Raw genomic sequence first — 14,605 nt, 5'->3', positions numbered from 1 at the left:
TGGTCTTCAGGAATCTCAGGTTCCAGAGACGAGGGGAAAATCTGGAGCAAGGAATTGCAAAGTCCTACACCTGGGGACAAATGAGCCCATACACCGATATATGCTGGTGGCCACCCAGCTGGAAAGCAGGACCAGAGGCAATGGGCACACGCTGAAACATGGGAGGTGCTGTCTGAACATCAGGAAACACTTTGTTACTGTGAGGGTGACCGAGCTCTGGCACGGGTTGCCCAGGGTCACTGTGGAGTCTCCGTCCTTGAGATATTCAAAAGTCATCTGGACACGGTCTTGGGCAACTGGCTCTGGGTGGCCCTGCTTGAGCAGAAGGGTTTGGCCATATAACTTCCAGAGGTCCCTCCCAACCTCAACCATTCCGTGATTCTGCTTCTTATTACTTGGCCCCATTATTTACATTAATTGGCCCATAACTCTGCTCATGCAGAAAAGCTTGAGGCATCAGGGCCTACACAATCAGGAGAAGAAACAAGAAGAATGCTTGTACTGACTGTATTTAAATGTGTAAGGTAAATAAAAAAACTCCACTCTCCCTTAGGCTGTTATAATGACAGCTTAATTACAATAAAATACATCTCTAAACCACAATTACCAGTTTGTTGTAGAGACCCAAGTCCTCTGGACTGCCCTTTGTTAGTTAAGCCAGATGACTTCTCGGTCCTGTGCAGAAAGTTAGAAATTCATCCATTTAAGAAATAAACAAGAACTTGAACCACAACAATACAGAGTATTTTCCAAATTATAAAATTCTTGTCACGTCTTCAGTATATTGTGGTGACAGCTATTTTGCTTTTAAAAATACTACTTCGCTTCTGTATTTTTGATTACTCCAATCATAAGTTGCACTTAATTTAAAAATATGAGAGAAAAATTATACCACAATTTGTGTAGAGCAGATTTTCTTTTCCTAAGTTCTGAAGCTCCTTTCACTGCTGTTTTAAAATTCTGTCTTAAAATTATGTATCCATATTAATCTTTATATTATAGCATGCTTCAGCAAGTTGCTTCTCCCTTTTACTTAGTATGGTATATGCAATCAAAGGACTAGAAAGGGAGCTCAAAGGTCAAAGGTTGTTTACCTCTTTCATTCACAAAGGACCATGTATATTATTTATCTCACAGATACACATACACGTCCCTGTATCTTATAACTATCTAAGTTTGTATAGGCTTTACTCCGCCAAATTTCCAGTGTCAGAGAACCCAGAAACTTCCCAGACAAGTTACTATGATATTTCCCCATGCTCACTTTTGGAAAGCTTTCCCTAGTGTCTAACTAAATTATTCTCGCCCGAAATTAAACAAAAGTCTTTTTTAGAGCCATCATGAAATGTAAAAAGGAATGGCATAATCCAACACTTAGTACATATCTGAAGATGTGTATCTATGCTACAATTTATTTTTTAAAAAAATATAACAGAATCTTGTTTCTTCCAAACTTTTCTCACAGGTCATATTTTCTAGACTTCTCATTACCTTATGGATCTCCCCTGGTTTCTGCCTCACTATTTTGTATCTTTATTTTATTGCAATACCCAAAACTGAACACAGTAGTCCAGCTGAGGCATTACTGATGTTGAGTCAATTGGAAGGATTAATTCATATAATTTGCAGGCTATAATCAAACTATAGTATTTCTCCTTGACTCTTCCACAACAGCATGAGTCATCTGACTTACTTTTATTTATAATCACTATGTCCTTGCAGATCCTTCTCTTAAGGGCTTTTGCTTAACCATACTCTGCTGTTTTCTCCATGCTTTGTTTTTGTAGTTGATTGTTCTTTAGTACTAAGTGTTGTTTACTGAATGACACCCCTCTTCTCCCTTGACTACTACTACAGTTTCTCAAGTCTGCTTTGGATATCATCCTGTTTTCCAGTACACTTGTCCATCCTAACTTTGGTTCCTGCAAATTTAGAAACAGTATTTTCTGTTCCAGGTCTCTCTGCTCCTGGCATGAATGAAAATATTGAATGGAACTGCACCCACGCAAAGCACGTGAATGATAAATGGCACAATCAGACAAAAGATCCTATTATCTCTTCTCTGTTATTAGATGAGAATTAGAAATGGATTATTCTTTGTGGCTTCTTATTTCCATCATGGCTAAGCATTCTGTAGATATTCAGCAAGTCATACAATCTTAAGTCACTAGGCTGTCTTGTTTTTACTGTGAGAATCCTTGTAATCTGCTCCCTTAGTGTCTGCCTTCTGTTCATTCCCATACTCTAGAACACACCGTTGGCAAAAGTATGCATGCTTTATAGATGACTTGCACATTATATACCATAAAACTGAAAAGTTACTAATAATTATGAAGTATACTAAATACTAAAATGACATCGGTTACCCAGGAATAGGCTTTCTTTGCGAGATTCTACTAGGAGGTTGTGGGGGCAGTGGTGGTGGGGTTGGCTTAGTTTGTGGAGGAGCTGGTTGCTGTTTAGATTGCTGGTTCAAAGCTTCTATAATGCTGGCTGTCTTTGCCACTGGAGGCGGTGGTGCTGGAGAAAGCACATCTATAGAAGAAAGTTAGACAGTGAAATGGAATTAAATTTCTATTTACCATTTTGTTTCTTGGGTTCTCATCCACAGGTTTTCCTGTTACAGGATTTAACCCCATCCAAGAACAATGCTTCACTACATGTAATCAATAACTTAAACAGAAAGCAATCCTTCCATTGGAAGGAGGACCTCTTTGGAAAGAGGTTTCCCTTTTTGTTTCACCTAGTCAAGGTCAGAGAGCTCGCAAGTACTGCAATTCATTCAAGCACTAAAGTACAAGCAAAGAAAATTCTTACTGAAGTCAGTCGTATTCTTGAAAATAGTGGATCAGAATATATTTAATAAAATGCTAATATTGTTTGCTCAGTCAAGGCCTTCAGTTTGTGTTTTATGGAAAAGTAACTGAGTGAGTAATATCTGAGAAATTTTATTTAGAGGAATGTCTTTTCTTAGAATCCTGTTACGATTAACTTCTGATTAATGTCTACCTAACTTCACAGTAGGTTTAGCAATTAATTAAAATTTCTACTGAATTCTTGAAACCACCACAACAGTAGCTGGCAATGCATTAAAACAACTTTTTTGCATTCCTATGGTCTGCAAGAATCAAGTACGATGTGGAGACATAGCCCCAGGCCTACATGTAACACTCATCTTTACCACTAGCAAGAAATGCAGCATTCAAACTATATATATATAAGTGAAGAGCTCCTTAGCTCTAGTAATAGATAGTATTTCCTGTTGATCCTGCACTACACCATACAGTCCTCACTGGAACGTCAGAGAAGGCAGTTCATACAAAGTTACTGGATGGGAACGATAGGCCAAAGCTACAGTCACCAAAAGAGGAAGTATGAGTTGTGGAAATGGAAAAATAAGCCAACTATGATTAGATACAGCAGAAGGGAAAACAGGGGAAAGTGGAAACATACTTGTAGATGTTACACGCAATGGCGGCACAGGGGGATGAATAGCTGGTGGATCTGATGAAGACCTCTGCCTGCTTATACTTTCCACTCCTAAAGAATTTGTCTTCCACATTGCATTAGATGAAGAAATTGTCTGAATACCACTGCCAAGAACTGAAGGCTGAACTAAAAAGAGAGGAAAATACTGTATTATTATTATTGCTTACCCTAAGCACAAAGTGTTAATATTCACACCCGTGCTTTTAAAAATGGTGCAGCTAGACCACTATATTCAGCTATAGGAACCACTGCCATCCTGCTGGAATGCCAGAGCAGAAATGAGAGTCTGGTGTAAAAAATTACATACAAGTTTCTGGGTGAAGTTTTACTAATACTTTAGCTAAGTAAAATTTGCCTCCAGTCAGTACTTTAAAATATGTCAACACTTGAAAAAGCAGAAATTTCTCAACAAGAAGACAGAAGGCAAGTCTTGATATCTTCTTTAATCCCTAACTGATAGCTGTAATCTTCTCAGATACTGCAAGAAAAGGACCTCGCTCTCGCATGAGCATTAGCAGACATTGCTGACTCAAAGTGAAACATCAGTTTTGACTTCGAATTGACTTAAAACTGTAATTCTGAATTTCACCCAAACAAGAAGCTATAATAACTAGTCATGAAATGGTTACGAAGTACGACTTCTTTGGGGCCTCCTAAATTACTCCTTTCTTAGGCTGAAGAGCTGCTTCCCCATTTCATAAAAGCACACTACAGGTTTTCTTCATAAAGCCAGTATTTTGCACATATCATGCCACTTCTCCCTACTCAGCACATGAGCATCATATTAAGAAAAGATGAAACAGAGTAAGGTATGAATAAATATTAGGTTGCAGGGAAAAGCATAAAAGGCTCAGAAGATTTGGAGAACAGCCTAAAGCTAAGAGGATAAAGGAGTAATAGTATACCATAAGCATAACATCAACATTAGCAATCAACAAGAAGCTAAGATTGATGATACTATTATAGCTTTTAACTAAGAATATAAAATAATAGGCTAATACATTGCTAGAGTAAAGAGTATGACCTAATAATCTATGCCAGGCAGCATGCTTTCTTGGCGTGAGTTGTGCTATACTGGTGCCAAGAAGTCTGGGGTTGGGAACGAAATTAAAATGACACTCTTTGAAAAGTGTCATTTCATCAAGGGCAAACAGTGGGTAAAACAGTATGGTTGGCCATGATTAAAATAATATCAAAGGCTAAAACAGTCTTTTTAACTATCCAGTTGTATTACTAATTTAGAGATAGAATCTAACAGTCAAACAGACTATGCAAGCTCCTTGGGTGAATCTTCCTTTTTGGTGGGGGAAATGTTCCTTTCCATGAAGTAAACAAGTGTCTAGCTATTAAGCTTAGACTTCACGCAAAAATGTTAGATGAAAGGAATCCCACCTTGGTTAAGTTTTATATGCTGCTAAACTTCCTCCAGTCTCATGCCACCCTTTTTAAGTAACCCAATGCCATGCTTTTCCATTCTCAGTTTTTCTGCCACCAAAATAACATATTTTAATCCAATTTTTATGCTGCAGCCTTTCCTGTAAGACCAATAACTGACTTTTCACATTACACAGATTTCAATTTGCCATCTCAGACACAATCACTGGTGTATGGAGTCTTGCATTCTGACCTCTGCACAGTGCTCCCAAAGGCAGAAGCCACTCACATATGCCTAGAACATTCCCTGCTCCTATCTCCTCTTACAGAGTCTGAATTACAGCACCACAGAAAATCATGTGTTTACAAAGTAAATTTTCTTGAATTGAACTTTACATAAATTTAGCATCCATGAAAGCTGCTGGATTAATAAACTTATTAAAACGATGAAACACACCAAAACATGTACTGTACAAAGAGGACCTATACAGATTTCTCTGTGCTTCTTTAATACGATCCAAACGGATTATATCTGAAGATAAGAATGAAGTTCACAGCATCAGCTGTAATGGTAGATTTTTCAAGCACACAACCCTTCTGAACTAGGACGAGACATGCATTTTACATTGTTCTGCTCATCAGGGTATAACCAGTCATTGGCAGTTACACTTTCAGTCAGCTACCAGTTCTCTAAAATCACGCAGTTCTCCACATCATGACACTTTTATTTCAACAACCTTGAAGCATAATTTATTAAGAGATGACTTTGCAAGGTTAAAATCTCTCATGTTCTGCATACATTCTCCATTCTCCCAGGTCTTAAACAGTTTTCTGCAGCAGCCAAATGCTACTGAAATTGTACGTTTAAATTGAACTCTGACAACGACATCTTTAAGAAACAGAAGCATGAAAAGATGGAATATAACAAAAAAAAAAAAAAAAAATGAACTAAATTGACTGCAGCCCTCCTTTTAATAAATTGTTTAACTCTACTGAGGTTACCTGGGCATTGTTTTCCCAAACACTATTGTGTACTTTCCTGCAGCTATACTGAAAATCGAACTCAGAACAGGTTGTGCAGATTCACTTCAAGTATACAAAATGAAGTCATCAATGAACTGTTCCAGTACTTACCTGTGCAAAATAACTGTAAAAGAAAACCTAAAAAGGTAATAATAAAAAAAGTCGTGATCCCATTCTTCTAACATACAACGGTATTTTCCAGTGTTAGTACCTTTGCCAATATTCCTTGGAGGTAGAGGAGGTGCACTACTTGTAACAGGTACTGCAGCCTGAATGGGAGGTGGACTGCCACTGAGTATTGCTCCGTATGTTTCATTCTGTAATATACTTGGCATAAATCCTCTTTGCTTATCCTTAGCAATGTTTGCTGCATCTCTTGCCAAGGATGCTACATTAGGCTGAAGTTGGTTTGATCCAAGTTGATAGAAGCTGATAGGCCTGTCCTCTCTCCGATTGGGACTGGGTTGCTTAAACACAATAACAAAAGTACTCAGTGATACCACATTAATTGTACTCATTTTATTTATTAGTTGGTAGAAAGTTATTAGTTTCTAGAAAGAAAAAATGGCTTCTAAAATGCATTTTTGTTGCTTTCAATACATAACCTAAAACCTACATTCTGCCCTCTTCAAGACAAAGTAACTGTGCAGATTAAAAAAAAAAAAAAAAAAGATTAAATGTGAATAGCATTTCAAAGCAATTACCATTTTCCCATTTTCCTCTGTAGTATACTCCTATAGGATAATATTGTATCCTCATATACACAGGACTATACTCCTATAGATAGTCAATATAGATATTCAGACTGGATCAAATAAAGTTTCCCTGCATCAAAATTGCCCTGCACTAGGCAATATTTTCAAAAGTAAATAAACAACTGAAGATCCTAAGCCTCATCTTAAGTTGAGCAGCATTAGATCCCAAATAGATGATTATGATCTCAAAAACCAGGACACAATTGCATCTAAGTATTCTACCTGTAGCTCAGCCTACAATAAATTAGGAGCCAAAACTTCTCATGAAACTTCTCCTTTTAGCTCACTAAAATCACTGGACAAGTTCAGGAGATTACTTCAGTGGGCAGCTGGGATGGAACATTGCTCATCCCATGCACATTATCAAATGAGATCTAGTTAGTTGTTTTCGAGATTTACGGTAAGTCATCTGCTTGGGTGCACACTTAGCATTATTTTTCCTGTTTCAACAGCAAGCATAGTAATTACTGTTATCAAATTATAATTAAAACAGCTGGAGTTATAGATTCATGTGGCTAGTACAGGAATGGGTTGTAACAATCCACAGCTCAGAGAGCATAAATATGTCTTTAGAAATAGTGTTAGATAAACACATCGCTGACATACTGTCTGTATGAAATAAAATAACCATTTATAGTAACAGCATTTAGGCAGAATAAAGATTTACACCAACAGTATCACAAATAAGCAATTGATTTTCCTCTGAATATATTCAATGCTTACTCTGGATTGATCATGTAGGGCCTTTAGACATGTCATAGCACAGCTTTATAGTTCAAAGATTTATCAGAATGATGTACGTGACAGCCAAACACATTAATCCCTACCTTTACTGTGGCTAAGCAGCCTCACTCCTCACTGGCTGACACTCTCCGTTCCCTGACCTCCCCACTGTCCTGGTTCTGGTATTTGTTTCAGCCCACACTTGCTTCTGCTTTCTAAACCAGCAGAAAATTCTTTTTCATTTTGTTGATCTAGCTTTTCATTGGTTTACCAAACTGAAACAGCTCAATACAGGGACAAACGTGTGCCAGAATGGAGGCAAAAAGTGAGGTAGGACCAGGCAGCTGGGGTGTGGACAGCAGCAGAAACCAGTTGGATTATCTTAGCCTTCTTTCAGGTTAGACTCTCTTTTATATGAAAAAATCTGGACTAAAAGAACTTCAGTATCAGACATGACCTTTTCTGACAAAGATTACAAAATCTATTCAATTGCTTTACCAGAAAGAGGTAAGCCCAATAGCTTGACAATTACAAACAGAACTCTGACGTGATCCTAAGCGACAGCAGTATTCACCAGTGCGTTCAATGTAGTCACAGACACTAGTCTGTGATTAATAGTCCTTAATCTCCTTTCAGAAGTCCCTGTAGTATTAGCCTATTAATAGTGGGCAGTGAAGTAGCAGTTTCATTACTTTAGCCTCATTGCTGAGTAGCGGATAACTTCCTATATGAGGTGGAGCTCAGGGACTAGCCAAAAAGAGAACGCTCAACTGCAGAAGATAACTGGCAACAAAGAAGGAAGTGAGGGAAAAACAGATCAAAAATACAAATTTAGAGTGTCCCAGAAAGGGATTTGCTAGATATCCAGTTGTAAAGTACCCAAAAGGTTTTACAGCTGAAAAACGCCATCTCTAAAAGATAACAGAAAGTTTCAAGCTGCTTTATCAAAAAGATCATCATTACTGTTATTATCTGGATGGTGATACAATATATAGGGATACACAAATACTGGGATATAATATGAAAGCTCACCCAGAAGAACTGTATTTAGCAACTCACAGATTCCAGATTCTTGCACAGATACCAAAATTCTCAAGAAAAATCTGAAGAAAATTCTCTGAAGGTAGCAATTGTGCTTTGAAAGGGATGGCTTGTGACACATTTTTTTTGCTCTTTGTTGCTAACTCTAGTTCAAGTCAAGCACCAGAGGTAACAGCTACCTTGGACTAAAGAGACAGGATATGGGGAGAAGAATCCTACGTAGAGAAGACCTTGACAAAATGGCATTTTGCAACAGAGGAAACCTACTGATGTCAAAATTAGTCTTCAAAACATTAAGCCAATTCAATGGTCTGATGGCCTAGCATTTTTAAAGACATTCTGTGAAGGCAAAGAAAATGAACCTATGGCTGTCAGGTTTTAAAATTTCTGAAAACAATGACAAGCCCAACACACAAGATTTGGTTTTATGTTATTAATTATTACCAATTCATGCCCTAGCTGAGATGGGGAACTTTGCAAGAGAAGTATTAAAATGCTAAAACTTGTAGAAAGAAAAAAGTCCAATTTCATTATCCAGAGGAGAAAGGGGTTTTTGTTAGCTACTTTCAAAAGAAAAAAAGGTTGTGCTAACATCTGAAGATTAACTAATATGAAGCTTATTGTGTATTCCTTGCACTTTATAAAGGAAGCAGGAAAGGCATAAGCAATTATAACACTGCAGACACCAAAAAGAACAAAAAAGTGTGTTCAATACTTATATGGAATACTTCAAATTATGAAAGTTTCAGAAAGTCATTAGTATTTAGGAACCCATATGTCATTTACAAATTACTTGCCCCCTAGAAATCCAAGCCATTTTTAACTGTTCAGGTATCAAAACATGTTAGTTTGTTTCCTGTCTGTATGTTCAGGTGTTTAAATACTTTTTGAAGTTCATCCCCAAATTGGAAAATTAAATTTTGAAAATGCAGTGAAGTTCCTATGCTACTGGAATACTTTGTAGTACCTGTAATATGACCATCCTTGGAGATATTCAAAAGCCACCTGGACACGGTCCTGGGCGACTGGCTCTAGGTGACCCTGCTTAGCAGGGATGACCTGCAGAGGTCCCTTCCAACCCCAACTATTCTGTGATTCTGGACCGAATAGCACCATAACACCACCAGAAATTTCAGGTATGAAAAGGGAGAAAAACAAAAATATTTTTACATGAAGATTCAGAATTAAACCTCTGCTATTAAGGGACATGGCTTATTTAATGCACAAGTTTAGTTCCACTGAAGACAAGCCAATGCACAAACTGTTCCAAAACCAAAGCTGTTTCACACATGTGAGGAGATACTATAAGGTGCCTCTCTTTGTAAAGGCAATTTTCCTAGCTCATGTTAGTTCTGCTTCACGATCAGCAGTTCTAAATATTCCTGATGTATTGAAACAACATATTGACTCCGTTAAGAAAAAGGTATCACATCTGGCTAATAGTAATTTGATATTAAATTGTATTAAAGAGGAAAAAGAAAACAAACTACAATTTAAGGAACTAAAATTTAAGCTACTACATTTTACTACAGAACTTTATTTCACAGTGTCTTCATACCTATAGTAAAAAGTAGCGTTATCGAAATCATTATGAACATCACGCTTACACAGCTATGTGTACTGAAAAATAATAATGTATTGATACAAACCTGCAGCTTTTCATCCACATCATCATCACTTTCATCCAGATCTTCATGGAGTAACCGCCATTCATATTCTACATGAACATGAGAGTTAAATCTTCCAGACAGTGCTTGAGTAAGCTAAGGAAAAAAAGATGACTGTTGACACCTATGTTATGTGCAGTACTTATTTTAAAACAACATATTTAAAACCAAACAAAAAACACATATAGAAGGAACCTTGGTTTCTAAGTAGAAATATTACTTTTATTTTAAAACCAGATTTCAGTAATCTGGAAAGTTACTACACTGGGGTAAATTTAAAGAATTAAGCTGTGTGACCACACACAACACAAATAAATCAAAAGCAACTAGGCTTTTCATTAACCATTGTAGGTCCATTCTCCATTTTCTGACAATAAGCACCACATCCTATTTACTTTGATTTAGAAATTGCAAGTCAAAGAAATTATCTGCAATGACAGATTTTTTGAATCGGACTCACTTATAAAGAAGCCTTGACCCACTAACCCATTTCTCCTGCTTACTAAAATTAGTGATGGTAGACAACTTCTCTTCACAGAATCACAGAATGGTTTGGGTTGGAATGGACCTTTAAAGACCATCTAGTCATCCCGTGTGTCCCCCTCTGCCATGGACAGGGACATCTTTCACTAGATCGTGTTGCTCAAAGTCCCATCCAACCTGACATTGAGCGCTTCCAATGTTGGGGCATCCACAACTTCACTGAGCAACAAAAGAATGGCCTTCATCCACGGCCTTCACTAAGCACTTTAGTGATTAGATTTCAACAGGATGTCAGACACTTGTGGATCTGGGACTAATAGCTCAAACAGAATCATCCCCTGGCACTAAGAAGTATAGCATTTCCAAAGGATCTAAAAAGAAATATAGTTTTCTTCTTAAAAGCATGTAACTTGATATAAGCATATAATTATTTCTAAGCATACAATTATTCAGCCTGGAATACATTCGTTGAGTATTCAACTGTAAACTGCTAAATATTCAGAAATTATTCTGCCTGTAAATGCACAAACACACAGAAAGACACAAGACTTACCAACTCTTCACAGTGAGTATGTTTTAAGCGTTTAGCTATATCAAGTGGCGTCTCTCCTGATTCATTAGCTATATTACAGCAAGAAAAGAAAGTTTTGATGATAGGCATCACTATTAACATGTCCATTATTAAAGACAAACCTGCAGGTACATAGTGAAGTACTAGACCAACACACTCTAAAATTAATCTCTTTCCCTCCTATGTAGGTCCACCTCATACCAACCCTGTGAACGTAACAAGCAGTAGCAACTCAACATGCCGTATATATGGAATGATAGCCATGAAATGGCAGAATATAACTCAGCAACAAGATATCAGCTGAAAGTCTTGGTACTTATCTAAATTTGTTTAAAAAGCAAGTGTAATGTATAAGTCAATTTTAAACTTGAAATAAACAGTGAAGTTTGATATTTTTTTTTTTTTTTAATAATGAGGATTATATTCACAGAATTATGATAAACCACCGGGGAGAAAATGCACTTATTCCACCTTCACTGTTTCTTATCTGAAGCAGTGACAAATATGAAATTGAAGTACACATTACCCTTTTACCTATTTCAATAGAAGCCTTCCCTCTCAGCAGCAGTTTGAGGCACTCAACGTTGTCCGTCAGACAGCAGTAATGCAGGGCTGTGCTACCTTTACATGTTTGCTTATCTAGATTGCCACTATTGGAGTACAAGAAAGAAGAACAAAGCTGATTAAACTTAGTTTCCTACCCTATATTAATAAACCTTTCTCATTACAAGATTTTCAAAGAATAAAATTACATTTGCAAATACTAGAATTAGTGTTACTTGTATTTGTTTAGTATTTGTTATTACTTGACGTAAAAGCAGTACCAATAACATTTTAATAGCTTTCCATACACTTACCTGTTCTGCACTAAAAAGTCAACTATATGAAGGGATGTTCGATCAACTGACCTAACAGCAAGGTGAAGTGCTGTTTCATCTTGCTCCTAAGAATAAAATAAAATAGCACATTTGTTTCTTCTGATCTACAGAGAAGCAGTAATTTTATGAAGACATAAATTAGTTCAATTAAAACATCTAATTTCAAAAAATTCAGACATGCTACCATTAAAACATCTCGTGAAGACTTTTATTGCTTCTCTTTTGTTCCTTTAAAGTAAATAAACAAATGGGTTGAAAACAAATAGATTATTGAAAATTTAATGTTTAGTGTTTTAATACATTTAAAATATGATATTATTTGGAAACAATTTTAGATTAAACTATTTAATATCTTCTTTTGTTATTGTTACATTACATCATCAAAAGGACAAGTATCAGAACAGTGTTTCAAATCCTATTTTCAAAGAAAGAATAGTCCTTTTTAATTAATGAAAGCATATTGCACTTATAACAGTTTGTCTAATAAAATTTACAACACTTACATGGCCATTGGCCAGCGGAATTTTTTCTGTGAGATCCACACCGTCAGCATATACTTGGACTAATCCAAGAATGTCTCGTGATTTGACTGCTTCACAAAGAGCATGTAATTTAGCTGCGTTGTCAGCATGCTTTTTCCTTGCATATTTTCTCTCAATATACTTGGCAGTAATATAATCTTTTCTTGCATTCCTGAAATCAAATATAATTTACTTCTGTAACTTTTAGCAGAAGATACACATTAGAATTTCCATAAATACATGCAAGTCATTTGAAATAAAATCTGGGAAAGACTGTTTCTCATTCATTATGATAATTTTTGTTTTTAAATATGCATGTAAGACATGCAGTCTTGTATTTCCAGTATGAAAGGTAGCTACAAAGATGAATCAAATATCCAACAAGAAGACAGACCACGAATTTTCCCCTCTGAACTCTGGTGTGAAGTTGAGATCAAGATTAGCCAGCTCTATGTACAGAAGATACATCAAAGCTTCGTAACGCTGGTTTCCTAACAGCAGCCTGGCAGGTTTGCGTTCACCTGACTTGTACTCCTACACATGCTGGAAAGGGATGGAGGGCATGGGACACAAAAACTGTCTCATACCTCTGCACAGACTATCCAGGCCTTGGATCTGTGTTCACAGCAGTGAGTATGTTCTATAAAGCAACTCCTCACCACAACCATAACAGGGAGTTTTTAGTTTTGCCTCCAAACTGAGGTGAAAACTTAGCACACTTGAATCAGCACATTAGATATCACTTTTGCTGTTGATACCCAGCTAACAAATGACTACTCCTCTTCCCATCACAGCACGACAGGAGTTTGCATGCCTCCCAAAGGCATAACTCATTACCAGCTCTTGGGAGGTACACAACGTTGCACAGAAGTCATTTAGCAAAGCCATACTTTATCATCTAGATACTATATAATGGGCAAAAAGAAAAAAATCCAAATAATAATAAATGGAATCAATGGATTCCATAGCTCTTGTTCCTAAAGCATATGACAGTATTCCTTCTTTTTCAAAAAGTGTTTGTCTTCAGGTTCTCATTTCATTAAAAAAACCTAAATTTGATATGTAGATGTATCAAACTAAATTTTTTTAAAATATCACTTTTTAGAAGTCATCTTATGCTATTGAGTTAGAATTCAGTAAAATTATTAGTAATTTTAATTATTAATACTAATATTCTGTATTATCATTGATAGTGGTAGTCAAAAATAATTTAAACTGCATGGTTTAACATTGATTGTCAGAATGGTGAAAGTCCAGATGATGTAAAATCAGCTTCATCCAAAGCCAATTCCTCTGGGTTTGTTTCTGTATCATTCACTAGCTCTTTTACGATCCAGCCAAGTAGGCAGCTGCCTTTGTTGTGTCTCTGCCATTGCAGTTCAGTGTTTTCGAGGAATTCAATTAAATGTTGTATCTTTATTCCACATAGTTAGGGACATAAGTCCCAGGTGCAGTTCCTAAACATCAGGTGTCCAGTATCTTTCAGGTAAAATGTGTACCTTATTCCAATTTCTATTTTGTGTTTAAATAGCACAAAATTAATAGCTGTGGTTTTAATCCCTACCCTTGTGTGTCTTTAAAATTCCCAACAAGTCATGTTTAATTTGTTCCTGTCCCACAAAACATGATTCAGAGAGTTGGTAAAATAATCCTTACTATGAGGGAAGGTACAGTCAGATAAAGTTCAATAAAACAGACATGCAAAGCATCAGAAAAAAGGTTTACTCCTTGACTATATGGCTATATATAAAGACATTATACATCTTCCATGGCCTGCTGGTGCAAACCCTAATGGCACAGCCCATTAGCAATATTAAATTAAATGCCTGTCTTTTTCAGAAATAGTGGCTCTTACTTACATATCACTGCTTGGATTAGGTTTGACCATCTCATCAACTGGCAGACAGAATTCCATAATCTCATTAAACCCAGCATTCCCAATATTCTTTGCAAGCTGTTAAAAAAAAAAAACCAAAAACACAGCTCACTTAATAAACATGTTCAGTTATTGGCCACGCACATACTAGTGGGAGGACAAGGGAAAATGGGAGTTGAGGCTTTTTGTTTCTGATTCTTAGTT

General features: G+C 36.6%; 1 protein-coding gene across 2 annotated transcripts in view; it reads right to left on the bottom strand.

Moving 5' to 3' along the window:
* ASAP2 (ArfGAP with SH3 domain, ankyrin repeat and PH domain 2) overlaps window positions 1-14,605 on the bottom strand; it is a 100,277-nt gene that overhangs the window by 6,782 nt on the left and 78,890 nt on the right. Inside the window, exons 16-25 of one of the 2 annotated variants that reach the window (XM_075707108.1) lie at window positions 14,385-14,479; window positions 12,508-12,697; window positions 11,984-12,069; window positions 11,661-11,776; window positions 11,109-11,176; window positions 10,055-10,168; window positions 6,098-6,353; window positions 3,454-3,603; window positions 2,367-2,535; window positions 608-675 (exon numbers count right to left, since the gene is read on the bottom strand). In XM_075707108.1, coding sequence (XP_075563223.1) covers window positions 608-675; window positions 2,367-2,535; window positions 3,454-3,603; window positions 6,098-6,353; window positions 10,055-10,168; window positions 11,109-11,176; window positions 11,661-11,776; window positions 11,984-12,069; window positions 12,508-12,697; window positions 14,385-14,479 — 1,312 coding nt within the window. The remainder of the gene's footprint in view (window positions 1-607; window positions 676-2,366; window positions 2,536-3,453; window positions 3,604-6,097; window positions 6,354-10,054; window positions 10,169-11,108; window positions 11,177-11,660; window positions 11,777-11,983; window positions 12,070-12,507; window positions 12,698-14,384; window positions 14,480-14,605) is intronic. The other variant, XM_075707109.1, reaches the window with a different exon arrangement.

Source organism: Pelecanus crispus, chromosome 3 (genome assembly GCF_030463565.1).
Source record: "Pelecanus crispus isolate bPelCri1 chromosome 3, bPelCri1.pri, whole genome shotgun sequence".
Lineage (NCBI taxonomy): Eukaryota > Metazoa > Chordata > Aves > Pelecaniformes > Pelecanidae > Pelecanus > Pelecanus crispus.
This window is presented reverse-complemented; position numbering and strand designations above follow the sequence as displayed.